We start from the raw sequence: 25,766 nt of genomic DNA, 5'->3' as shown, positions 1-25,766 counted from the left end.
CTATATCTCCCAACAAACTGCCCCCTACTTTCTTTTATCTTCCATCTCTCCCTCTCTCCTAGTTATTTCCTAATGCCCACAAAATATTCTAGTCTCGATGAAAAGGGCTGAAACTTTGAGCAGGTGCACTGGATTCAGACAACGGAGCACTTAAGGCTAGTCACTCATTGGATAATACTCTATTAGCTTATGCTTGGAAAATGGCCCTTCCCACACTATTCTGTGCTGGCTTGATCTTTTGGTGTATATAGAGAATTATAAGAAGGATTAGGGGATGGAGTAAGACAAGCCAGGGTCACTTTGGCAGTAGACGAGGAGAAGGAAGGTCGTGGAGATCCTATGTCCATTCCCTTGACTTCTACCCCTAAAGACCAAGAATAAAGACCAAGGACTTTTACTTATCTTGACTCCGGATGATTCTAAGGCATCCAGGGTGCTAACTCGGTCTTCACATCTCCCCTGGCCTGATAAAACCCTCTCTGGGATCTTTCCATCCCTGGTAACTATTGTCCTCTAATTTCATCTGCTCTTAGTAAATAAACTCTACTCTTCTCCCTCTAGATGTCTTCATTTGGTGAGCTCATCATCTCCAAAAGATTGAATGACCATCTCTATGTAGATGATTCTCAAACCCACTTATCCTGCCCCAGCTTCTCTGCTAACCTCCAATCTCACATACCTTAACTGCCTCTTAGACATCTCGACTAGATGTTCAGCAGATGTTCAAATATCCAAACCAGAACTCATTCTCCTTCCCTTTAAACCTTCCCCCTCCTTCCTAGTTTCCTGATTACTGTGGAAGGCAATGCCCTACTTCTTGTCCCTCAGACTTACAACCTAACTCAGACTTACAACCTAATAATCATCCTGGATCCCTTATTCTTTCTCACCTCTCCTATTCAAGCTATGGTCAAGGCCTGTTATTTCTTCTCAGCAGCATCTCTGGTTGATTTCTCCTCTGTAGCATCTCTGGTCGATTTCCCTTCCAGCAGCATCTTTGGTCAATTCCCCCGCTGCAGCATCCCTGGTTGATTTCTCCTTTGCAGCATCTCTAGTCAATTTCCCCGCTGCAGCATCCCTGGTTGATTTCTCCTCTGCAACATCTCTGGTCAATTTCCCCCTGCAGCATGTCTGGTCAATGTCCCCTCTGCAGCTTCGATACCTGCCTTCTCTCTTCTGACCCTGCCCTCACCTCTCTTCACCTCACACCTGGACTACTGCAATAGCCTTTTCAGTGACTGCCTGACTCAAGGCTCTTCCTACTCTAGTCCACCCTCCATTCAACCACCAAAGTCATTTTCCTAAAGTGCAGATCTGATCCTCTCACCTTTCTACTTAACCAATTCTAGTAGCTCCTTCTTGCCTCCAGCACATACAAACAAACAAACAAAAAAAAAAAAAAGGGCATTCAAAGCCCTTCATAACTTAGCCCCTCCTACATCTACCAGTTTTCTTAAACCTTTCCATGTACATACTCTTTGACCCCATAACTCTGATCTTGTTTCTGTTCCATGAACAAGATCTCCACCTCTTGGTTCTGAGGCATTCTCTAGGCATTCTGAAGGCCTGGAATGTTCTCACTTCTCCACTCCAACTACTGAACACCCTAGCTTTTTTTAAGTGCTAACTAAAATCCTACCTTCTCTTCCTTCTGTTAATTATTTCCTACTTATCCTGTATATAGCTTGTTTTGTATAAACTGTTGCTTCCCCCATTAAACTGTAAGCTTTTAGAGGACAGGGACTTTCTTTTTGCATCCTCAGCACTTAGCATAATAATTGGCACATGTAGTCTTTCAGTTGTATCCAAGTTCTTGTAACCTCATTGGGAGGTTTCTGTGCTACACATATTTACATATTTGAGTGGTTAGTCATTTCTTTCTCCAGCTCATTCTGCAGATGAGAAAATTGAGGCAAGTAGGCTAAAAGACTTGCATGGGATCACGCAGCTAATGTCTGAGACTGGATTTGAACTCATTCCTGCCTGACTCCAGACTCTACATTCTATCCACTGCCCCATCTAGCCAACCCACTTGACATATAGTAGGCTCTTAATAAATGTTTATTGATTGATTTTCTTGCTTCTTTTGCCTCCTTACCCAATCTTCTGTAAGCTCTCTTCTTCTCGAGATTATGGGAGTTATACTTTGTTTTTCTTTTGACTTAAACCAAGTATATTTCCTTCTATCTTCTTCCTCTCATTTTTTTTTTTTTTAATGAGCCCTCTCACCCTGAAATTCAGTCCCATAAAAATTTAGATAGGATATTAAGAAGTTTAGTCTTTCCTGTTTCAGGTCTGTTTCTCTATTGTCAATTCTATTTGCTTCATTCTTCCTGATTGCTCTAGGCTGCTCAGTTTGTTTGCCTTTGGTATTTGAATTGTCTCAAATATTTAGTTCAGGTTTGGTTTCTTTCTAAGAAAGCTCTGAGTGTCCCTTTTGTATTAGATATCCTCCTCTCCTCATTCATGATTAGGAACAGGTTTGCAGGGTGGGTTATCTTGGATTCTACCTAGAACTACTTTTCTTTTTTAAAATATACTATACCATTCTGTTCTAGGGTTTTTGGCAGGGTCACAATAATTATGCCTTATTAGAATCGCTTTTCCTTTATGTTTGATGCTCTTGGGAATATACAGAATTTGTTGTTTGACATTGAAATTGTATATTGTAACAACCATGCATCCTGGAGTTTGGATCAGAGGTGGGTTTTTCCCCTTTCTGAAAACCATCTATGGAATCCTTCAATTGGTACTTTAGTTTTCTGTGTTCACGTTCTGGGCAGTCTTCTTTATTTGGCATTCAGATTTTTGTATTGTACTCTTCTGTGTGACCTATAATCCTTAAGTTGTCTTTGAAATCATATTTTTAAAAACACATTATTGCTTTCACTTCTCTTCTTTCAGATTGTCCTTCATTTTTGTGTATCTGCATTCCCAATCAGTTATTCTCTTTTCTGTTGAAGACTTGTCACTGTGGATTCAAGTTTTTTCTATTCTTCCAATTACATCTGCTCCATTAGCCATAGCCTTATATAATTCTTACTTCTCTTTTAAATCATTCACGCACACCTGCTATGTTCCACTCTCAGGAATCCACCGGGTACCAGAGGACTAATTCATTTTCCTATGACTTATAATATTTATTTACAGATATCTAGAATTATTTTACTGATGGAAGTCACATTCCCTTCTGTTTTTAATATCTTCCCTATTGGTTTATCTGCTTATACTCAAGATTTTTAAATGAATTCTTGGGTGATTTCCCTGTTTTTCTTTATATTCCCCTATTGTCACATTCTGACTCCTTCCACTTTGACTGATCTTTCCCCTGGGGATTAGACCTAAGCTTGATTCATTCTCTTCCCAAGCTGGTCATAATACTGGTCTTAGTCTCTGCCTCAAATGATTTCTGCATGGGAAGATAGGAAGAAGAGAAATCAGAATGGCCCCAGATGGTGCTGCTGCTACACTCTTTACTTTGAGCAGGCCTGGTAGATCCATAGGCACTCTGGTGTCCCACACCAAGAAGTTCTTTCTGTTGCTCACACACTGCAAGAACAAGTTGTACCAGCAAGAACAAGTTTCTGCATTTTGATTTTCTGTGGCACTAGGAGCAGGGGAAGAGGGGGAAAGTGGTGGGAGTGGTTGTGTACAACTAAGTTCAGGGATTGGCTTGTACAAGCTCTTGGAAAGTGAAGATTTGTAATGTTCTTCTTTTAAGTATAGTCTTCTCATAAACAGAAATTGGTGGGGTACAGGGTGCAGAATCAATACTTTAGGGGTGAGGGATTAGTCTTCTCTGCTATCTATCTGAATTACATATGCTTATTCCTCCTTTCCCCCTCAAAGTAGCCTACTTACTACCTCTATAAATCCTCACATGTACACAGTCTTCCTCCAGTTTCCTAAACCTGAAATGTCCCAGCCTCACCAGACTTTCTAATTTACTTAAATCACAAAAAACACCTTCATCTCTGATCCAGGGCCCTCGTGCCCTGAGAAGTCAGTAAGGATTCTGGCCCATCCCAACTCACTTTGCGCTGCCCCTGAATGCTTTCTTTTCTAATGATTTCTCCAGGGGTGCTCGCATATACGCACACACCTGTGAGCTCCACAAAGCCTGAAATCCTTTCTAACCAAAGCTGGGCCAATAGGATCCCACTGAAGGCTGAAAAGTAGTGAAAGCACCACTAAAAATGATGACTGGAGCATATCAGATCTAGTTATGCTTGTTAGAGAGTACTCTAAAGAGGAACCTAGACCAATGTTTATACAAAGTATTTTTTTTGTTTATATGGATGCTTTTCTTTCAATCAATGTAATCTGTGGGGCAACAAGTTTCCCCCTAAATAGAGTCCCCGGGCCTTGAATCCAAATGGCCTCCCGGCCAGTTAGAGCACACCTGCCCTGTTCTCCGTCTTTCAGTGTGTCATGTTTGATGCCGGGCCTCTTGGCGACTGAAAACTCTTCCAGGACCCAGTGAGCCCCATGGACTGAGAGACAAAGAAGCCTCAGCCCCTGGCAGCTGACGGGAGCGTGTGAATCCAGGCCCCCCTCCAACACACCCTCTCCGGTTCAGAAGACAAAAGCCGGGGGCATGGGAAAGAGCCGAACCAGGCAAAGGGCAAGGAAAGATCTGGGACGAGTTACACACTCAGGGTTTGGAGCCAAAAAGCACAAAGGCCGCAGTGGTTTCAGGGCCGGGAACACAGCTAAAGGTAGTGCCGAAAGAGGAAGGGACCCTTGCTGCAGCCCCAAGAGGCCCAGGCCTCCTGCTGGGAGGGGGCTCCACAGCGCGGCAGAGGCTTCTCTCTGGTTTCGTAGCAGCTGCCCACTAGTTCCTCTGTTGTCCAGAGAAGACCGTCACGTCTTTCTTCATGAATCCTGTCTGTTTTAGCCATTTCGATGGAAATGGCTGGTCATTCTGGACCATGGGATGATCCCGTGAAGATCACACAAAAGGAGATGAAGATGCAGAGATTCCATTTCCAATCCCAAGGTGAAAACGTTCTAGCTGCACCCACCTGTGCTCACTTTAAAGAGGCGGGCAGGATCTCACCAGAACTTCCCAAGCCCTGGGAGCCCTTCGAGTTAGGCAGACCCGTGACTTCATCAGGGTGAAACCTGGCAGACCCTTAGGCCCTCTGGCCGCTCACAATGGGGCAGAGGTCCCATTGGAACCAAGATCTCTCTGATTCTAAAGCTGGCTCCCTCTGACCAAGTGACGAGCAAGAAGTCTCTTCTCCGAACAGTTTAGTCTTATTGATTCTTTATATCAGTTCACGGAAATAACAAAACAACAACCTTAAGGAAAATTACTTTTTCTTCCCCAAGGAGGAGACTGGCTCCTGTGGTCCCTGATTCCCGTTAGCTCCAAGGCTCCACTTGGCAGGTCCACCATCTTGGCCCTGCAGCAGGATGGCTGAATGGGTGCAATGCCATCTCTCCTTCCTGGCTCTCTCCAGACAGCCCCTGACAACTCGAGGTCTTCATTCTCAGCCCTGTGTCGGGCAACAGGACAGGGGAGCTGCCCTCTTCCCAAGAGCACAGTCAAGCTTTTCTGAGCCAAGTCTTAGCCAACTAAAGTCATGTGATCCAAGAGGAACCAAGTCAGTGGCTGGCACAGAGCCATCTCCAGTCTGAGGTCTTTCTCCCAGTAGTCACTGCCATCAGGAAAAAACTCCCAAGAGGGGCATGGATCTCCCACAACATGTGAACCCCCCAGGAAGCCAAAATCAGGTTCTTTATAGGACAAGGGTCTACCATGTATTGTGAACACTGGCACCTAGGACGGGACCTGGAATATATAGGAGGAGCTTAAGAAATGCTTACAGACCTGGAAAAAATCAGTAACAAAAATGATAGCTACACCCAGGGTTTAGTCTACATATTAAATAAATAAATTAACAAATAAATAAACAAATAAACAAAACTGTGCATTTCTCTATTAACATTTAACTAAATGTAACACTAAAACCTGCAGATATGGTAAAAACCCACCACAATATTTTATTCGAAAAGCAGCTTTTGTAAAACACACACACACACAAAAGAGAATCCAACTCTTGCGGATGCTCAATTAGCCATCTTGTTTTGGCCCTTCTCTTTTCAGAGAAAAATGAATTGGGACACAAGAAGCTGCAGTTAAGGAGCTGAGACAAAACACTAACTCCCCTCAGAAGTGGCTCCAAGGGCCTCGGCCTTCAGGTCTCATCCTATTCTCCCTGATTCTTCGATGATGTCCCTGCTGCATGTTCCCTAAATGATACCAAAGCATAGAGAGGCTCGATCACTTTTACAGGATTGTTCCCAACTCGGAAAAGTCCCCAGGAAATCCGTCCACTGTGGCAGTCCCAGACAAACCGAACCTCACTTGTTGGCGGCTTCCCTGCACGGGGCTGATGGATGCTAAGTGAGACCTGCACACCATGTGTACGAGATTTATTCACTGAGTATTGCAGGTCCCATGTGTTGGCTATACTGTGCAGAAAAAAGAGCACAAGCCTGGTCATTTGTAAGGACCAGCAGACTTTTTAGTGTCATTGACATAAACAAATGGGTTCTTTTAATTTTTAGAACTGAAGATTGCTGGTATAATGACTTCCCCATCCTTTTCCCTAAAATACAACTTAAGTGATCAATGTAAAAGCCTGAGAGCAGAGGAAAGACAGAAAACGGAGGTTGTATGGGAGTGTGGAGACATGGGTATTTAAAACACGTTACCTGTTCCAAGTCTTGAAGGCGTTACTGGCTCGTTTGAACAGATAGCCTTCCATGACAATGCCATTGGCCGCGTCCACGTTATATTCTAGCTTGGTATCATCCGTGGAGAAATCCTAGGTCAAATGACAGACAAATCTTTAAATGGCATTTCAGTTCAAGGCGGGGCACTTTTTGGAGACAGCGGGTCCGGGCTCTAGACTGATTATTATGCCTGCGGCACAGGAGGCAGAGGCTCGGAAAGACAAGGAGACTGGTGCCGTGGCTGGACAATCCTCATGGGAGAATTACCCTCACTGTTGTTTAGAGACACCGAAAACTCTCAGCTGGTCAAAAAGCATCAGGCAAATTTTAAAACCTGCGTGCCCAGTATCTGATGGCCGCCCTTGGGGACTGGCCCCTGATCGGCTTCTCCCTTGTCCGAGCATGATGCGAGCTTGGAGGGAAAGGCGTGGGGGTGCGGGGAGGGCCCCGACAGGAGAGGCTGGGCTTGTGGTACCTGGCTCTAGGCCCGGGCTGAACCAGAACAGAAATGGCAAGAAGCCAGACTTTGGCTCCTCTAGAGGAGAAGCATCTTTAGTCTAATGAGAGCCAACAGAACATTAGCGCTACAAGGGCAAGTGGAGAACACTGGTGGGAACCACTGAGGGCCTTTAAGCAAAGGCTGGACCACTGCCTCTCAGGGTCCCCCAGAGGGCAGGAGCTTCTCTGGTATTGGACCTGTTCAAAGATGAACTGATTCTTCAGTGGTCAAACCTGTGAGGGGGACAGAAGCGGACTGAGGGCAGATCTCCCAAGGGATGGGTGTGGACATGCCCCAGAGGCTCCCCACTGCCACCAATGTCAAATAAGGCCAGGGGCAGGCTGGTGATTAATGGGGTGACTGTCTCAGGCTTACAGAGAGTTAGTTGGCTGTGGACAATCAGACCATCAACATAAGTGAAGACCAGAATTAGTGAAGAGCAAAGAGAAAAATGAGAAAAACCGATGGTGTACAAGAAAAATAACCTCGAACTATTCAAACAAGGTGAAATCTGGGGAAACAGACAATAGAAACTGTAGCTAGAATCTTAATTAATGCAAATTAAATGCCCCAATAAGCTCCCAAAAGTTCAGAAAGTCCTTTAGTCAATAACTATATGATCGGTTCCCAAATGGAGAAATGGCCGCCAAAGGCAGGGATTGGGACTAAACCCATCAGCCAGCTGACAAACCAAGATGGTGGACAATCTCGAGTGGGACTTTCTCACAGGACAGAGGAGCAGTGACACTGAAGAGAGTTTTGTGGGCTTTTTAAGCTTGCAAGGCAAGCCCAAGGCCTTTAGGGATGAAACTGGAAGGCAGATCCCAAAGAGAAGATGCAGTCTGCTCCGCCAAGGACACGGACCTCATGCCCTTAGGGTGCTCTGGAAGAGACGGGAGACGCAAGAGGCCGGGCGAGATCCAGCACAAGGCAGGGGCCAGCAGCAGCACAGCCAGGAGCGCTGAGCAATGGATACCAAGGCGTCAGTCTGGGAGAGGGGAGCCAGGGATGAGGACACGCTCCTGGGGCCTTCTCGGAATGAGTGACAGCAATCGAGGGATGTCCAGAGTCACCATGCTGCCTGTCACTACAGCAAGGGTGGAGGGTCCTCCCAGACATCCAGGAGCACTCTTTGTTGCAGCACTGACACCATGGACTGGTCCAGGCCTGACCATGAAGGCTTGCAAACTGCGCCTCTATTTCTCCTCGGTCTCTCTGTAACTGGAGCCAGAACACACCAGGTCTATGATGGTGGCTGCCTTAGAGCGCAGCATGTGCAGCTCCGGGAGAGGCCTTGTGGAGGAGGCTGAGTGGAGGCTGGCTTTGGATCTGCTCGGAAGCCTCAGCTACTCCTGCAAAGGAACATGAGCGAGCGGGCAGAAGCAAAGGCAAACACTTCAGCTCCGATTCTGCTTCTCAAAGATAGAGAAGATGATGGAGCTATGTGCCTCCCATATATTTATGCACAATGGGACCAAGACAAGAAATGCCAGCTGGGAGCGATGAGAGGCGAAGGGCAGGTGATTCCATCTGTGGCTGAGCCAGGACCACCTGGAAGGGTAGCTCCTGCAGGAAGTGGAACCTTTTCGGCCTGCTCAGGTGGGTGCATGGGGAGGGGGCACAGGGGTGGTAGACACAGCCACAGACATGGAAGCAGGGGGCGGTGTGGGATGAGGAAAGCAAAGGAAGAGCTCGTGCTTCCTGAGCTGGTCTTTCTTCTGGGTCCAAATATCCGGAATGAACTCCCTGAGTCCAGGCCCAGCAAGCATCCACTGCCCCGCCTAGCCACCCCTTTCCACACTCACCAATCTCCATACACAATAAAGGCCTCCCAAGACTGGCATGTTGCTGTGTTTCTCCAGCAAACACAACGAATGCACCACAGAGAAGCTTTCCAAGGCCTATTCTGCTTTAGGTGTTTTGCCCAGGGTCACCCAGCCAGAAACTGTCTGGGGCTGCATTTGAACTCAGGTCCTCCTCACAGCAGGACCATGTCCTGGACACATCCACCCCACCAGGCTCGGTGAAAACCAAGATGCCTCAGAAGTCAGCATCACAACCTCAGAAAACAAAACAAATTCAAGGGCTGCCACCTTCTCCTAGGAATTATAAAGCAGGGAAAGCACAGGGAGGCTCAGTCAATGGTGCCAGGGCCACCCTAATGCTCTTCATCCACCGCTCTCAGCCACCTGAGCAGACAGGACCCCAACAACCAACGCACTTCAATGACACTTAATGTTTCTATAATAGAAATGAGCAAAGGCCCTAGCCTGTGGAGTCTGATTCTGCAGGTGGTAACTCTCTCCTGAAGTCACTCACTCAAGTAACACAGAAAAGGGAACTGATCCACACCCTTTCTACTTCCTTTTCTCCTTCCTCCACTTTAAAATCTTGAAATTACAATTTCCTTGTTTGAAAACTGCTTTTTTAAACAAGACCAACTGAGCAGGCTCCAACAAGCCAGAATGAAGCACTGGATGCTACATGCACACATGTCAGGTTTCGCACTAATGTCCCTCCGACTCTTCTCTATAGCATGGTCAGGAACTGGGGCCTCCATCAGCACCCTCACAATGGAGGGACATCTGTCCAGGGGGTTAAGGGAAGGAGAGAAGAGGGAGCACAGGATCATCAACCAATTGTAGAGTGCCATGGAAAAAAAAGAAAAAAAAGACACCATCCAAGAAGCAAGAACACCGTTGTGGAAGGACAGACAGGCATCCCAGAGGCTGCTTGAGAACTCTTTAGAACTCCAACAAATTCACACAATTTCCTGCAGCAAATGTGTGGAAGACACGGACAAGAGGGACAGAGAATGAGAATTTGAGGAGAGATTGCTAAGTGCACTGGACTGGGGGTGGGGAGTCGTGATGCCCCTGGATCCCTGCCAAAGGAAGCATTGCTCAAAATGCACACAACACACTGCATTTCTTCCCTGAAATTTTTGAATTAATTATGAATGATTTCTTATTCCATATTGTTTGGGATCAACAAAAAAATCTTTTCAATAGAAATCAGGTATCAGGACACATCCTTAAGAGTATTTCAAAACAGGTAATACAGACCATGGAATCTTCCTTTATGCTATATCCCCCCCAAAGGGACAAGTTTTTGTCCCTTTAACAGATGTTCATCGTTGGAATTGATTTGGAACAGGAGATGGTTTGGTTGCTGCCCTTCATGCTCAAAGAGGACCAAAAGCAGCTCAGAAGGCTCCACATACTCAGGCACACACAGTCCACATCAACATCTGGAGTAGGGACAGCTCTATATTTGGGCCTTCTTTGAGCAGATGCCCGTGCTGGGCAATCCCGGCCCACGGTCTCCCATATCTCACAATCGATTCCAAAGTTCTTTGGAGAGACTTTGAGAGTGTCCTTGTATTTATTCTGCTGATCTCCATAGTGGCGATTCTCTATAAAACTGTCTTTTAGGCAAACCACATGGCCAGCCCAATGGAATCGGGCCGTCCACAATAGCATGTGGACACTTGGCAGTTCAGCTGGAACGAGGACCTCAGTGTCTGGCCCGTGACTCTGCCTGGTGATCTTCAGAATCTTCCTAAGACAATCCAAATGGAAGCATCCATTTCCTGGCCTGGCGTTGGCAGACAGTCTAGGTTTCACAAAGCCTTTGAGGCCCTTCTGGCAGGCAGGCAATCTAAGGTCTCAGGAGGTACCTCCACAGCCGGAACACAATATTCCTGCTGCAAACACACCGATGCACGCTCACCGGCACAGCCGGCACGTGTGGGGCAAACAAAGCAGCAGAAACCATCGCCAACATCTCCATCTCTAGGGACTCTGTGGCACCTCAGACAGTCTTGGAGGTGTCTCCTGGCTGTTTTTTAAAATTGCCACCCCCTCCCCTGCAGCCTTCACTTATGACAACATCTTAAACACAAAGTCTTTTAAAGACCAAGACGTTCTCCTGAATGAGGAGTTCATTTTAAAAAGTCTTTTCAAGATATCTCTAATGAGCTTTTGAAAACCAATATATCTCTAAGTACAAATGACCAAGACTTCATCATTTTACAAGTGATAACAAGGGAGTTCAACAAACCAGGAAGGAACCAAGGCATAAAGCTTAATTAAAGCCATATTTTGAAAGAAATGGCCACAAAGAGATTAAATGATCATTTCAGGCAGAACATTTTTCAGCTTACAACAGTTGGCCAACAAACATTTCTTAAGTGCTTCCTGTGCATCGGGTATTGTGTGAGTGCTGGGGATACAAAGGAAGGGAAAAACAACACAAATCACTTCATCTTATCCACTCTTGAGGGCCTTATACAGAGAGTTTCCAACATGACTGCTGCTGGGAGGACATAAGTGCAGAATAAGAACAAAAGGCTGCGAATTATAAATAGGGCACTGACTTTTCATAGAGGCTTTGATCTTGTACTAATATCAAAAAGTTTATCAGATATGATATTATGAATAAAATCTAATATACAATGCAAAAAAGTGAATGTTTCTATAATTACACATAAATTCAAATGCATGACATAAAGAATATGTAAAAATCACTGAAAAGTATATTAAAACTTACAATGTCTACAGGGCATAAATAAGTAGAACTATTAGAAACTTTTTCCTTTATAAAATAGCTTTTAAGAATAATTTCTTGGTTAATTTACATTTTTTACCTGTAATGCGGCCTTGTGTTAGCATTTAAGAGAAAAGAGTAAAATATACATCATGATTAATATAAATATACCTTTGAAAGGAAACCAATTTAAAAAGTAGATTTAAAATTGAGTCATAATCAGAATTACATTCAGTGTTCTACAACTCAGTTTGGTGCTCTGATGGTTCTCAGTCCAATAACCAAGAATCTTCCCGGCCAGTGGCCCAGCCCGGCCAAGTCTTGCTGACCACGATTTGCTTCCACCACGTGGCCTACAAGGGGTAAGCCATGGTAGCCAGAGGCAGGCTTGCCTTTCCTTGTTTTAGTTGAGTATTACCTTCTTTCCAGGCCCCCTGAGCACAGGCCCATCTCTTTGGCAATCCTCTTTTTCTACCTAACATTACTTAACAATCCTTTTTGTCTTTAGTTTTCTTCTCTTCCATTCAGAGTTTTACTCTAAAAATAAATTACATTTAGCTCCACAAGCGAAGGCTTTGCTCATGCAATTGAATAATGAGAGGGAGCAGCCATCACAGATGTTGACCACATCTTGGGGTACATCACATAATACTGGTTTGAAATACTCTGAATAAACCTCTATCTTCAGGGGAATTTGGAGACAGTTCTCTTCAGTTAAAGGGGATTGGTCAAGGACATTTTGAAGCAAAAATTAAGCCCATTTTCATATTTCAAAAGTTACTGATCATCTAGGTATTTCATATACAAATTTGATTTGATTTTTGATATTTTAAAATGGAAATGGAATCCTCTGACTTTGGGGTATCTTGGGTCTATAAAATGTTCCTAAGGAGGGGATTGAACTTCTCAATGCTCTTGGGCAGAGCTCTGGTCCCATCCACAGCAACATTCTCTTCCTTAATGATCACCTCCTCTTTCTTTGTATCCTCTGGCTCTGTTTTTCCTTTCTACTCTCGATAAATCATAACAAATTGAGACCCTTAAACCTCTGCAAGAATGTGTTTTCTATTGCACCCGCTGGGCATACAGAGTTTCTGTTATGGTGGATTGTGGCATTTCCTCGTGGAAAAAGCAGCTTTTAGTACTGCGCCTTTAGGACTATCTGCTGAGTCCTTTCATTATCCTCAGGTGAATGTGGGTGAATGCAGAAGCACCAAGAGGATGAGGACCCAGAGTCTCATTTAAAGGAATACACTTCCCCCCACTGCCTCCCTTCCCTCGAGCAAAGGTAATAGGGCCTGGGTCCAGGGGCTTTGTCCCCCCAAAAGGTTTTCCTTTCAAGTCAGTTACTACTTTCCAGTTACTTGGGTAACAGGGGCCCTTAGGTCCAAGACCAAACTGCCCTCTTGGCTCCTTTTCTCATTAAAACACGTCGTCATAACCTGCAGGCTCATGTCTTCAAAGGGTCAGAGGGAAGACCTCATCCCCAAGACAAGCTAGTTCATCCCAAAAGAAGGTACCCTCCCCCCCTCTCTGTGGGGGCCTGACTTGCTGCCCACCATCTTTCCCAGTGCCTCACAGCTGGCCAGTACCTTCTGCTGAATGGTGGAATGTTTCTGCTCCATGTCTCTCTTCTCTTTGGCTGCATCCACTACCAGTCGATCCAGCTGTGAGGGAAGAGGAAAGCAAGGGAGCATATCACAAATTCATCAGAGGAATTAAAACATCAGAAATGGATTCATGTCTTCCTGGGGGTCATGAGGGTTTTAAATTCTGTTTGATGATGCTCAGAAGCCTGTGATGTCAGTGCTGATGTAGCCAACAGAGCGGCAGGAACAAGACGAGCTTCATGAGCTACAGAATGTCAGAAATAAGGAAAGAAAAAATCCTTTCTATGAATATTGTCAAGTGGGCACACGATTCCAAAGTCCTGTTTCTCAGGCTCGGACTAGAGCTTTGGATGACAAAAGAGGCCAATTGCTACAAAGGAAGACTAGTGTAAAATAGGAGTCTTTATCCCTGTTTAATGGGTACATCTGAAATCTTTCTTTGAGAAAGTCCGTGTTTTCTCATCTTAACTCATCTGATCCAAGGCCGATACCTGCAGGGTTTCTTATATGTTAAGCACTGTCCTAGGTCCTGACAACAAATCTAACAGTCTCTGCCTTCAAGGAGCTCCCATAAACACACAAAATACTGCGCTGGGAGAAAACCCGGATCATGGGCAGCTTGGGGAAAAGGTGGCCCTCAGGTTGCACTATGGGTGAGCAACCCTCGACACCCTATGGGAGACCAAGGAGGGTCCCTCCAAGGGAACAGGCATTACCTGTGCACCAAGATCCTTCATGTAGGGCCCGAGCTCACTAAAAAGATCGTATCCCTGATGAAAGAAGGCCAGGTGGGCATACATGAAAGATAACATCTGGAGGGAGAAAAACAGTTCACAATAGTTGCAACCAAGTTCATTTAATCCAGACTTGATTCATTAAGAACATTACTACACGGTGTTAAGAGAAATAATCTGGAGCATGATGGGAATTATTTTCTCAGCTGAAGATAACCTGCATTACCACCTCATAGTCACGTTTGTCAATCAATCCCAAGTGTCTCAAGGGAAGAATTCACATTTTTCAAATCAAATTAAACAGAAGCGGCACTTTCTGCCCCTGCTGAAAAGAATACAAATCGACCCGGCCTGTTACAGGCTACTGCAGACTCCTGTCTAAGCGTGTGGATTCCTGACTGGTTTTTACCAGATCGATTTGATGCACACTGACTTAGATAAATGCACATCCCTTTATTAGACTGGACCTGGCTCTCCAGCAGACACACACACACACACACACACACTCACAAATACATACACACATGCACACTTGTACATACAAACGCATACCCTACAAATGGAAAGGTTCTTGATCCTGACTGAAATCATCCAAAATTTTCTCAGCTAGGAGCTTTTCCTGAGATTCACTCAATTAGGCTAGAAGCAAATCTGCATTGAGGATTTTTTCCTTTTAGGCCTTGATTCCAGGGGAGTCAGCCCCCCCCCCCCCCCCCCCGAAGTCTGTAATAGAAAGCCAGTCTCTCCAGAGCCCACACTATTTTTAACATTTGGGACTGTCCTGGAGACCCCAGAAGGCTGTGGGGACTGAAGCACTCACAAACATTCCCAAATAAAGCAACAGTTCCAAGGCTTACAGGCCGTGGTGTCCACTTCCAAAAGCTCAGAGGGATTCAACTGGGTCTCCTTTTATAAATTGGAATACAGAAATATTGAAAGGATTCATAAAATGTCTTACTGATTTCAAGATTTCCGATCTTCTTTTTGATTGCAGCACATTGATCTGGGGAGAGAAAAAGAGGAAGTGGTTAAGTGATTCCTTTCAGGAAAAAGACCAAAGACACATGCCAGGGAAACCAGCTCATTAACACAGGCCTCAAAGGAAGGTCTCCAGGAGGGCTCGCCCAGGGCAGCCTCAGGTTCCAAGGGCTTTTGTTGGATATTTTGTACTCACAGGGAAAGTGGAAAATTAACAAAGAAAATTCCCTCCTCTCATCCTCTTCTTGACCTCAAATAAAAAAGTCAAGACTTAAGTCAGAAAGCTGAACTCATGAAACTGCAGCTAACACAAGCAGGCTGGGGTTTTTCTCCCAAAATATAAGTCAATGGGATTTTGTAAAGCACCTACCAAGGATGGTCTCTTTCACACCTGCACAGTTTGATGACTACTGTGACAGTGCAAACCCCTTGGGAACAGCTGAAAAACCAAATCAGAAGAGACTGGTGTGATCCCAAGAAAGACCAAGCCCTTCTGGAAAGAGGGCTCAGAAGGAAGATGGAACACTGGGAGAAGGGCTCGAGAAGCAGTTTCTTCAACAAAGACCTCCTATCTCCACTAGATGGAGAATTCTATCAAACTTCTAAACATAAGAGCCATTCTCCATCTAATAAATCATATGGACAGGCAGTTCTTCAATGAAGAAATCAAATGTATACAGTCAGAAAAAGGGTGTTACCTCCTCATTGATGAGAAAATTGCAAATGAAAACTTGGCTCTCCCCTCATACCCACCAGATTGGCTGGAATGGCAAAAGAGGAAAATGACAAATGTGGGAGGAGACCCGGGAAGATGGGGTGATGGGGAAGGACGGCCCAGGCTTGTAAAGCTGCCCCAACCAGAGCACTCTTAAGTTTCCATCCCAAGGTGCTCAGGGCAAAATGCTCTAAATTACTGATAGCGGCTCCCTTTGTGGTGGAAGGAACTAGAAAGTGAGGGGATGTTCTCCAGGTGGGAAATGGCTGAACACACCATGGTATGATGCCCTCATGCTCTAAAACAGAGCTAACAGACTGGTTGGAGAAAAACAAGGCAAGTCTTGCATGAAATGATGAAGCCGGAAAAGAGCAGAACCAGAGAATACTGTCTCCAGAAGCAGCCAGACTGGTCAGAGAACAACCGTGAGTGACTAAGTTATTCTGAGTCTGAGCTGGCCACGTGACCACCGCAAAGCCACCCAACTCCCCCAGCCCCCGGTTAGCCTGAGCTTTCCAAGGAAGCCGATGCTATACACCAGTGGAGAGGGTTCATACCAGGGGCAGGGGAAGGGGGCAACTGGAAGCATTTGAACAAAAAAGAGAAAAATCCCACCTTCCCCAGAGAGTGGAAAAGTAATTTTTCATAAGGAATCTATTTTAAGTTAACTTCTTCATGAACCTAGAGTTGCTAAGGAGGGGAGTCAAGCTCTCAGAGGGACACAAAAGGCAGGGACCAAGGGCCTTGACCCTAATCCTCCCAGTGACCAAGAGACAAAGAATCGTCCTCTGTTCTCTGGCTCTCCTCACTTGGTGAGGCTCCTGACTCAGCAGCCCTGAGTTAAGGGACAATCCCAAGAGGCACATGCAGAGCAGGGTCAACAATCGACTCAAGGTTAACAAACACCTTGTGTCCTTCCTAAGCCCAAGAGAAAGCCAAGGAAGGCAGCATTTAACAAACTTTTAACTGCATTTGAGAGCATTTCCATGCGTCTGCTGTGACCAAGATGGCAGCAAGCCAGTGGAGACAGCTCTAGAGCCAGGCAGGTGGGGGGAGGGCCCTTGCCACACGTATGGGCTGGCCTTCAGTTTTATCAATGGGTCCATAGGATCTACCACCACATTTACTAATGGCATGGCCGGCAGTGGAAGGTGCAGGAAAGCCCAAGCAGGCCAGAATACTGACCTGGGCCAGGCAAAAAAAAAAAAAAAAAAAATCCACTAAACAAGTACTCGCTGGAAAGGAAAATGTGTATGCAGAAGGCGGTGAGGGGGACACTCAGGGCAGAGTGTGGGGTCTGAAGTCATGAAGACCTGAGTTCACTAGTTGTGTGGTTCGGGAAAACTCACTGCAACTCTGCCTCAGTTTCCTCTACTGCAAAATGAGGATAACAAAAGGGCTGTCGCCAGGCTCGAGTGAGGTCATATTTGAAAAGCACTTAACCCAGTACCTGGCACATAAGGGGCATTTAACAAATGACAACCACTATGAAATTCTGGGGTGACTTTCCCTCTCCTGGACAGAAAATTGAGAGGGAGGAGGAGAGGCTCCCCCTCTGCTCTGAGGCTACATCCCACTCTCTGTCTCCAGGCTCCAACCACGGGGGCCTCTGCAGCCCAGAGTCCACGAGGCTCAGCTCCCCAGCCTACCTGCAGGACATAGTCCAGGGCGATGTGGCGGAAGCATTTCCTGGTGGCCGTCAGAATGTTGGTGGCTTCTTCTACTTCATGTTGTTTATTTCTCTGAACCTGGGCGTTTTTCACTAGGGCATTTTCCTTTTCTTCACTGACCTTTTCAAACTGTTTCTTGGCATCTTTGAACTTTCTGAGATCCCTAGAAAAGAACAAGGTCGCCGATTCAAGTCTGGCAGAATCTACTTTAAAATCATTCTGTCCACTGTCCCTCAGCTGTGCCTCTGTTTGTCCCCCATGTCTGTCTCTCCCAATTCAGAAACACCAGATCTTCTGGGCTGAGAACGCCCAGACCCTCTGACCAAGTGATTCCATGCTGGGCATATCCCCCAAGGAGATTACGGACAAAGGCCCCCACAGACACTCACTGACTCATAGCAGCTCTTTTGGCAACAAAAAATCAGAGACCCAGTAGATGCTCATGGGCCAGCCCCAGCTAAAGCAATGGTAGCCATGAGTGCAAAAGAATGTGGCTGGACTTCAAAATGGCGGCCAATATGACAACAAGTGAGAATGGTCAGAGTAACAGGAAGGCTCCCCCAGAGCTGAGGGAAGGAGCAGGGCTCCCTGACCTGCTGAGCCAGGTACCCAGGAGGGCGACAGACTGAGCCAGAAGTCTCCTGTGTTCTGGTGATGTCACTGGGAAGGGGCAGGCAGGGAGGGACAAATGGGGAAATGTAGGCAATATAAAAATCAAGAGCACTCAATAAAACTTAATTTTTTAAGAAAGGATGAAACACTTCTAAACATCCATTTATCCCTGACTAAGTCTCTGAGCTGACAATCTCAACAGTTTCTTGTCTACCACTCTAGACAGTCGATGACCAGCAGATCCAGGCCTTTTCCTCTGGGTGGATGCCTACCCACAGACCCTAGGGGAGGCTGCGGAATATTACCTTTGGGTCTATCTCCCCACTATCCTAGAGGCCCAGGCCAGAAGTGCCAGTCCTGACCACTGGCCATCCTTCCCCCCTAACCCCTAGAGTCACTGCCAGAGGTACCAACCCTCACCACCACTGCCAACCACAAGCCAAATGCCTTGGGCAGATAGGTCAGTCCAAGAGGACAAGCAGCAGCCTCCAATCAGTGGCTCTGATTCTGGCACACCCACAGGAACAGCTGGCATGCCCCCATCAGGAAGCCCAAGAACCCCAGAACAGCAACATGGCACCCTGCCTGTGCCAAACCATCCCACGGCCATCCTCCGGGAGGCCAACACCAGCACAGGGGGGAGCCTGAGGCTGCCAGGGGAGGAATTGTAGCTCTCGGGCCTGGTCACAGAAAAGGAGGGAGTTTGATGAAGAGGAATGACCAGAAGCCAGACATATACCCAGACCCAACCAAGGGCGATGTGGTTGTGTGACAATGCAAAGCTCTTTTTTCCCCAATAGGAAGGGGGCAGGAGATCCGGAGCGCAGCAGCAAAAGGGTTTCCGAAGCACCTTTGAAAAGCAGCACAGAGCGAGGCCCGAGCAAAGCCAAGAGAAGTGGATCAGGCTGCCCGGGCTTCAGGCTGCCTTAAAAAGACATGCCAGGGACAGAAGAGACCCGGCAGGGTCATCTGGGGCAGGTCTTCTCTTCTGCTCTCACCCTTGCGTGGGAATGTCCACTTTACCCGCTGGAAGCGCAGCCCCTGGGCTGGCCCCAGGCCCCGGGACTCAGGCTCCATGACTTCTTGCAGAGGATCTTAACTCCCCCACTATCTGATGGCATTCTGTTCTTTATGGAGCTCCCCGGCCTCGGCAACAGAGCCAAGGGCTAACTTACTCTTTAACAAACGTCTGAAGTTGTGCCTTAATGGATCTCTGCGTCTGGTCAAACAGGATCTAGAGAACAAAAGAGGAGGAAATGTTTAGGCCAATGGACACTTGGAGAAAACTCTCTGGGCCAGGTGATCCCCAGAGGAGGACATGAGCCCTGGTAAAGGCAGATGAGGATTCTCTCCCCACCCTCCCAGAATTCCTTCTTTGGGGACTTCCAAACGCAAACCCTCTGCTTCCTGTTCTGCCCAAATACACCGCGCTGCACCAGTGGACAGCACGGCACCCTCTCCTTTCAAGGCACCCATGGGGGTCTCAGCCACCCTGCTCGCCCTGTCAGCTGCCTCTCAGACCCTCCCCGACTGTGAACCAAGCTGGCACAGAGGACAACTGCCTCTTCAAGGGGTTGGAAATACATGAAGAAAATGGGATTTCTGCATCACTCTTCCTTGTGTAGAAATGAAAATGACCAAATGGTCATTTCCTCCTCAGAGCTGTTCTAGCTGCGCCCGCCAACCCACCACCTGCTGTGTCCAGTGGCTCCTGCCTTGGAGGACACTGCTTGAGTTGGCGGCACTGCGGCAGACCCTCACGGTCCTGAGCACGCCGGTGACCCACTCCTGGGACCACAGCTGGCGCCAGATGGACAGGGGAGCCCCAATCCAGCCTTCCCTGGAGGCACATGCACCAAATGCGCCACCATATCCAGCATTACATGTGTCAGTCACCTGTGGAGACGGGCAGTAACACCCTGCTTGAAGATGAGTAAATTGAGGCTGAGAGCCTTTTAATGCTTTGCCACGAGGCTCATCGAGCTAACTGGAAATAGGAGTGTCCAACACCTGGACTCCATGCCCAATATTCTTCACCTCGCTGCCTCAGAACCTCCTATTAGGGATTAATCCCATTGTAAGATGGAGGCTTAACCTGACACATCAATCTTAATGTTTGTTTTACTGTCATGAAATCTCAGATAGTTTGGACTACTGATTCTTTGAATGCCTTCTATAAATCCCATTTGCTTGTTCTGTACAATTAAAGTAAAAATTCACTGAAGAAAGGAATTCCTTAAAAAACAAAACTGGTCAAACTGAAAGGGGGCTATAAAAATTCACTAGAGAAAAAAGTCTTTAAAAACCAGAAATGGATAAGTGGGAACTAAGGATTCTATGAGACATCAAGAAATGATAAAATAAATTTTTAAAAATTAAAGAAAATATATAATATCTCATTGGAAAAATAAAAGACCTTGAGCAGAGTGAAGAAAGATATTTAATAATTCATGGACCACTTAAAAGTCATGATGTCAAAAAAGAGCCTAGATATCATATTTCAAGAAATTATCAAGGAAAACTGCCAAGATATTGAGTAAAACAGAAACTGAAAGAATACATTGATCACCTCCTTAAAGAGATTCCAAAATAAAATTCCCAGAAATACTATAGCCAAACTCCAGAGGTCTCAGGTCAAAGAGAATATACTGCAAGCAGTCAGAAAGAAACAATTCAAATATGGAACAACCGCCATAATAGTACAAGATGTAGCATGAAAACACAATATTGAAAGACTAGAGGACTTGGAATAATATTTTCCAGGATACAAAGAGAAATACTGAAGCTTTATGTGGGCTTATTTTACATCCTGCAACTTTGCTAAAGTTGTTAATTGCTTCCAGTCATTTTTTAGTTAATTCTCTAAGGTTCTCTAAATATACTATCACATATTTGCAAAGATTGATAATTTTGTTTTTTCATTACCTATTCTAAGTACTTCCATTTCTTTTTCTTCTCTTTTCGTTAAAGCTAACATTTCTAATATAATACTGAATAGTAATGGTGATAACGGGCTACCTTGTTTCACCCCTGATCTTACTGGGAATTCTTCTAGTTTATCCCCATTACATATGATGCTTGCTGATGGTTTTATCTAGATGCTACTTATCATTTCAAGGAAAACTCCATTTATTCCGGTATTTTCTAGTGCTTTTAATAGGAATGGATATTGTATTTTGTCAAATGCTTTTTCTGCATCTATTGATATAATCATATGATTTTTGTTAGTTTGATTTTCAGAATTTTTAATCTGATATTTAATTGGGAATTTTTCATCTGTTCTTTTTGTAGCTTTTTTAGTTGCATGCCTAATTCACTGATCTTCTCCTCTATTTTATTTATGTAAACATTTAGAGATATAAAATTTCCCCTAAAAACTGCTTTGGCTGCATCCTATAAATTTTGATATGTTTCTGAATCATTCTCTTAGATAAAATAATTGTTTTTATGATTTGTTGTTTGGTCAACTCATTCTTTAAGATGAGATTATTAATTTCCAGTTAGTTTTTAATCTATCTTTCCATGGCCCTTTACTGCATGTATTTTTTATTGCATCATGATCTGAAAAGGATGAATTAATATTTCTGCCTTTCTGCATTTGATTGTGAGCTTTTTATGTCCTGATATAGTCAAATTTTATGTAGGATCCGTGCACTCCTGAGAAAAAGGCATATTTCTTGCTTTCTCCATTCAATTGTCTTCAGAGATCTATCTTATATAAATTTTCTAAAATGCTATTCATCTCCTCAACTTCTTTCTTGGCTATTTTGTAGTTAAACTTATCTAACCCTAAGAAAGGGAAATTGAAGTCATCTACTAGTATAGTTTTGCTATTTCTTCCTATAGCTGACAACTTCTCCTCTAAGAATTTGGATGCTATATCACTTGTTACATATATGTTTAGTGTTGATATTACTTCACTATCTATGGCACTCTTTAGCAAGATGTAATTTCCTTTCTTATCTCTTTTAGTTAGTTCTATTTTTACTTTTGCTTTGTCTGACATCAGGATTGCTACCCTGCTTTTTTTTTTTTTTTTAACTTAAGCTGAAGCATAATATATTCTATTCTAGCCTTTTACCTTTACTCTGTATTTCTCTGTTTCAAATGTGTTTCTTAAAAACAACATATTATAGGATTGTTGTTTAATCCATTCTGCTATCTGCTTCCATTTTGTGAGACAGTTCATCCCATTCCATTATATATACATGTGAATTTCCCTATATCTATATTCTCCTATTTATAGGTTTTTCTTTCTTTCCACCCTATCCCTCCTCACTAGTGTTTTATTTCTGAGTAGCCCCTCCCTCAATCTGCCCTCACTTATATCAACCTTCCTCCTATTATTTTTGCCCTCCCTTCTATTTAGCCCCTCCCTTTTTTTGCCCTGTCTTCTGCTACTTTCCTATAGGGTAAGATAAATTTCTATAACCAACTAAGTGTGTATGTTGTTCTCTCTTTAAGCCAAATCTGATGAGATTATTTTCTTCTTAACTGTACAATTCCGGACTTTAGTGACAATGTTTCTTAGAATTTCCCTTGTGGGATCTCTTTCGGGAAATGATCAATCATTATTTTACCTTCTGGTTCTAGGGCAGTTTTCTTTGATGATTTCTTAAAAGATACTGTCCAGGGTTTTGTTTTTTTTTGATCACACCTTTCAGGTGGTTCAATAATTCTTAAATTGCCTCTCCAGTGTCTATTTTCGAGGTTAGTTGTTTTTCCAGTGAGTTTTTTTTTCTCTTTTTTCATTCTTTTTAGTTTGCTTAACAGATTCTTGATGTCTCATCAAGTTATCAGCTTCTAATTGCCCAATTCCAGTTTTTAATGTATCGTCTTCCTCAGTTAGCTTTTTTACTTCCTTTTGCATTTGGCTAATTCTACTTTTAAAAATGTTTTTGTTCTTCCTTTTCCAAGCTGTTGATTTTCTCTTGCATACCTTTAGTCATGGTGTGTGAATGTTATGAAATATTGTTGTTCTGTAAGAAACAACCAGCAGGAGGATTTTAGAGAGGCCTGGAGACACTTACAGGAACTGATGCTGAGTAAAATGAGCAGAATCAGGAGATCATTGTATATGGCAACAACAGGACCATACGATGTCAACTCTGATGGATGTGGCTCTCTTCAACAATGAGATGATTCAGGCCAGTTCTAATTGTTCAGTGATGAAGAGAGCCATCTACACCCAGAGAGAGAACCGTGGGAACTGAGTGTGGACCACAACATAGCATTCGCACTCTTTCTGTTGTTGTTTGCATTTTGTTTTCTTTCTCAGTTTTTTCCCTCCTTGATGTGATTTTTCTTGTTCAGCAAGATAACTGTATAACTATGTATACATATATTGAATTTAATATATATTGTAACATTTAACATGTATTTAGACTACCTGCCATCTAGGGGAGGAGGGAGGGGAAGAAGGGGAAAATTTGGAACAGAAGGTTTTACAAAGTTTCATGTTGAAAAATTACCCATGCATGTGTTTTGCAAATAAAAAGTTTTAATTTTAAAAAAATCACTACTTAAAAAATAGATTTGGCAAAATGAAAAAAAAAAACCATCCAACTCTTTGAAAAACAGAATTGAGTGAAATGGAAACAGAACTCCCTAAAAAATAGAATCAGTGAAATGAAAAAAAAAAAAAATCCAATGACCAAAACAACTCACTTAAAAGTTCAACTGGCCAAATACAAAAGGAGGTATAAAGCTAACTGAAGAAAATAATGCACTAAAAATTAGAATTAAACAAATGGAATTGAATGGCTCAATATGTCATCAAAAGTCAGTCAAACAAAACAAAAAAAGAAAAAGAAAAAATAGAAGAAAATGTGAAATATCTCATCAGAAAAACAATCAATTTGGAAACAGATCCAGGAGAGATAATCTAAGAATTACTAGACTACCTGAAAACCACAATGAAAAAGAGCCTAGACAAAATTGTTCAAAAAAATCATCAAGGAAAACTGTCCTGATGTCCTAGAAGTAGAGGGGAAAATACCCATTGAAAGAACTCACCAATCATCTCCTGAAAGAGATCCCAAAATGAAAACTTCAAGGAATATCATAGCTAAATTCAAGAATTATCAGATCAAGGAGAAAATACCACAAGCAGCCAGAAAGAAACAATTCAAATATGGAGGAGCTACAATCAGGATTACCCAGGATCTAACAGCTTCCACTTTAAAGGATCGAAGGGCCTGGAATATGATATTTTGGAAGGCAAAGGAGCTTGGACTGCAACCAAGAATCAATTATCCAGTAAAACTAAGCACTATCTTTCAGGGGAAAAGATAGACATTTGATAGAGGATTTTCATTTATTTTTGATGAAAAGACCAGAGCTGAACAGAAAATATGATCATAAAATACAGAACTCAAGAGAAGCATAAACATATAAAAAGTAAAGAGGAGAAAATATTTTTAAAAGGTTAAAATGCTTACATTCCTATACCAGAAGAAGATATGTTTAACTCCTGAGAACTGTATCTTTGTTAGCAGTATACTTAAAGGGACAGCTAGATGGAGCAGTGGATAGAATGCCGGCCCTGAAATCAGGAGGACCTGAGTTCAAATTCAGCCTCACACACTTAATACTTCCTAGCTGTGTGACCCTGGATGAGTCATTTAACCCCAAATGCCTCAGGGAAAAAAAAATATATATATATATACTTAGAGGGTATAGGTATAATTTGACTTTATTGTGATAATATAGAAAAGGAGATGGAAAAGGGATTGTACTGGAAGAAGAGTAAAGGGGAGGCAAAACTGGGTAAATTACATCACATGACAATGCAAAAATTACAACTGAAGGAAGAAGGGAGGAGCATGAGCATTATGTGAACCTTAATCTCTTTTTTTATTATTATTATTATAGCTTTTTATTTACAAGATATGTGCATGGGCCATAGATCTAATTTAAAAAGATAAGGAAGGAAACTACATCTTGCTAGAGTATCATAGATAATGAAATACTATGAATACTAAACATGTATGCACCAAGAGATATAGCATCCAGATTCCTAGAGGAGAAGTTAAGAGAACTACAAGAAGAAAGAGACAGCAGTGGGGAATTTCAACCTTGCCTTCTCAGAACTAGATAAATTGAACCACAAAAATAAAGAAGTTAAAGAGGTAAACAGGATTTCAGAAAACTTAGGTATGACAAATCTTTGGAGGAAATTGAAGGGGGACAGAAAGGAATATCTTTTTTCTCCATGGTACATGGAACCTACACAAAAATTGACCATGTATTATAGCACAAAACCCTCAAAATCAAATACAGAAAGGCAGAAATAATAAATGTATCTTTTTCAGCTCATGATACAGTAAAATTTAAATGTAATAAAGGGCCAGGGAAAAATAGACCAAAAATTAATTGGAAACTAAATAATCTAATCCTAAAGAATGAGTGGATGAAACAAGAAATCATAAACACTTAATCATAAATCAAGAAATAAACATAAACAAGAAATCATAAACAACTGCTAATTTCATGAAAGAGAATGACAATAATGAGACAACATACCAAAATTTATGGGATTCAGTCAAAGCAGTTCCTAGGGGGAAGTGTACAAATATTTTTGTACTGAAGGGCCATTTTCTGTCTCTGATTAATCTGTGATATATACCCAGAAGTGATATCAACTATGGGTCACAG

The 25,766-nt window shown here is 43.6% G+C and overlaps 1 protein-coding gene across 7 annotated transcripts in view; it reads right to left on the bottom strand.

Annotated features, from left to right (window-relative positions):
* The window catches only part of ACAP2 (ArfGAP with coiled-coil, ankyrin repeat and PH domains 2), a 76,286-nt gene that overhangs the window by 28,640 nt on the left and 21,880 nt on the right, over positions 1-25,766 (bottom strand). For 5 of the 7 annotated variants that reach the window (XM_031963598.1, XM_031963599.1, XM_031963593.1 and 2 more), the window contains exons 5-11: positions 19,286-19,344; positions 17,478-17,661; positions 15,094-15,138; positions 14,118-14,213; positions 13,384-13,458; positions 11,892-11,903; positions 6,724-6,836 (exon numbers count right to left, since the gene is read on the bottom strand). In XM_031963598.1, coding sequence (XP_031819458.1) covers positions 6,724-6,836; positions 11,892-11,903; positions 13,384-13,458; positions 14,118-14,213; positions 15,094-15,138; positions 17,478-17,661; positions 19,286-19,344 — 584 coding nt within the window. The remainder of the gene's footprint in view (positions 1-6,723; positions 6,837-11,891; positions 11,904-13,383; positions 13,459-14,117; positions 14,214-15,093; positions 15,139-17,477; positions 17,662-19,285; positions 19,345-25,766) is intronic. The other 2 variants (XM_031963594.1, XM_031963597.1) reach the window with 1 other exon arrangement.

The sequence above is a fragment of the Sarcophilus harrisii genome, chromosome 3 (assembly GCF_902635505.1).
Source record: "Sarcophilus harrisii chromosome 3, mSarHar1.11, whole genome shotgun sequence".
NCBI lineage: Eukaryota > Metazoa > Chordata > Mammalia > Dasyuromorphia > Dasyuridae > Sarcophilus > Sarcophilus harrisii.
Note: the sequence above shows the minus strand (reverse complement) of the source record. Positions and strands in the feature narration are given on the sequence as shown.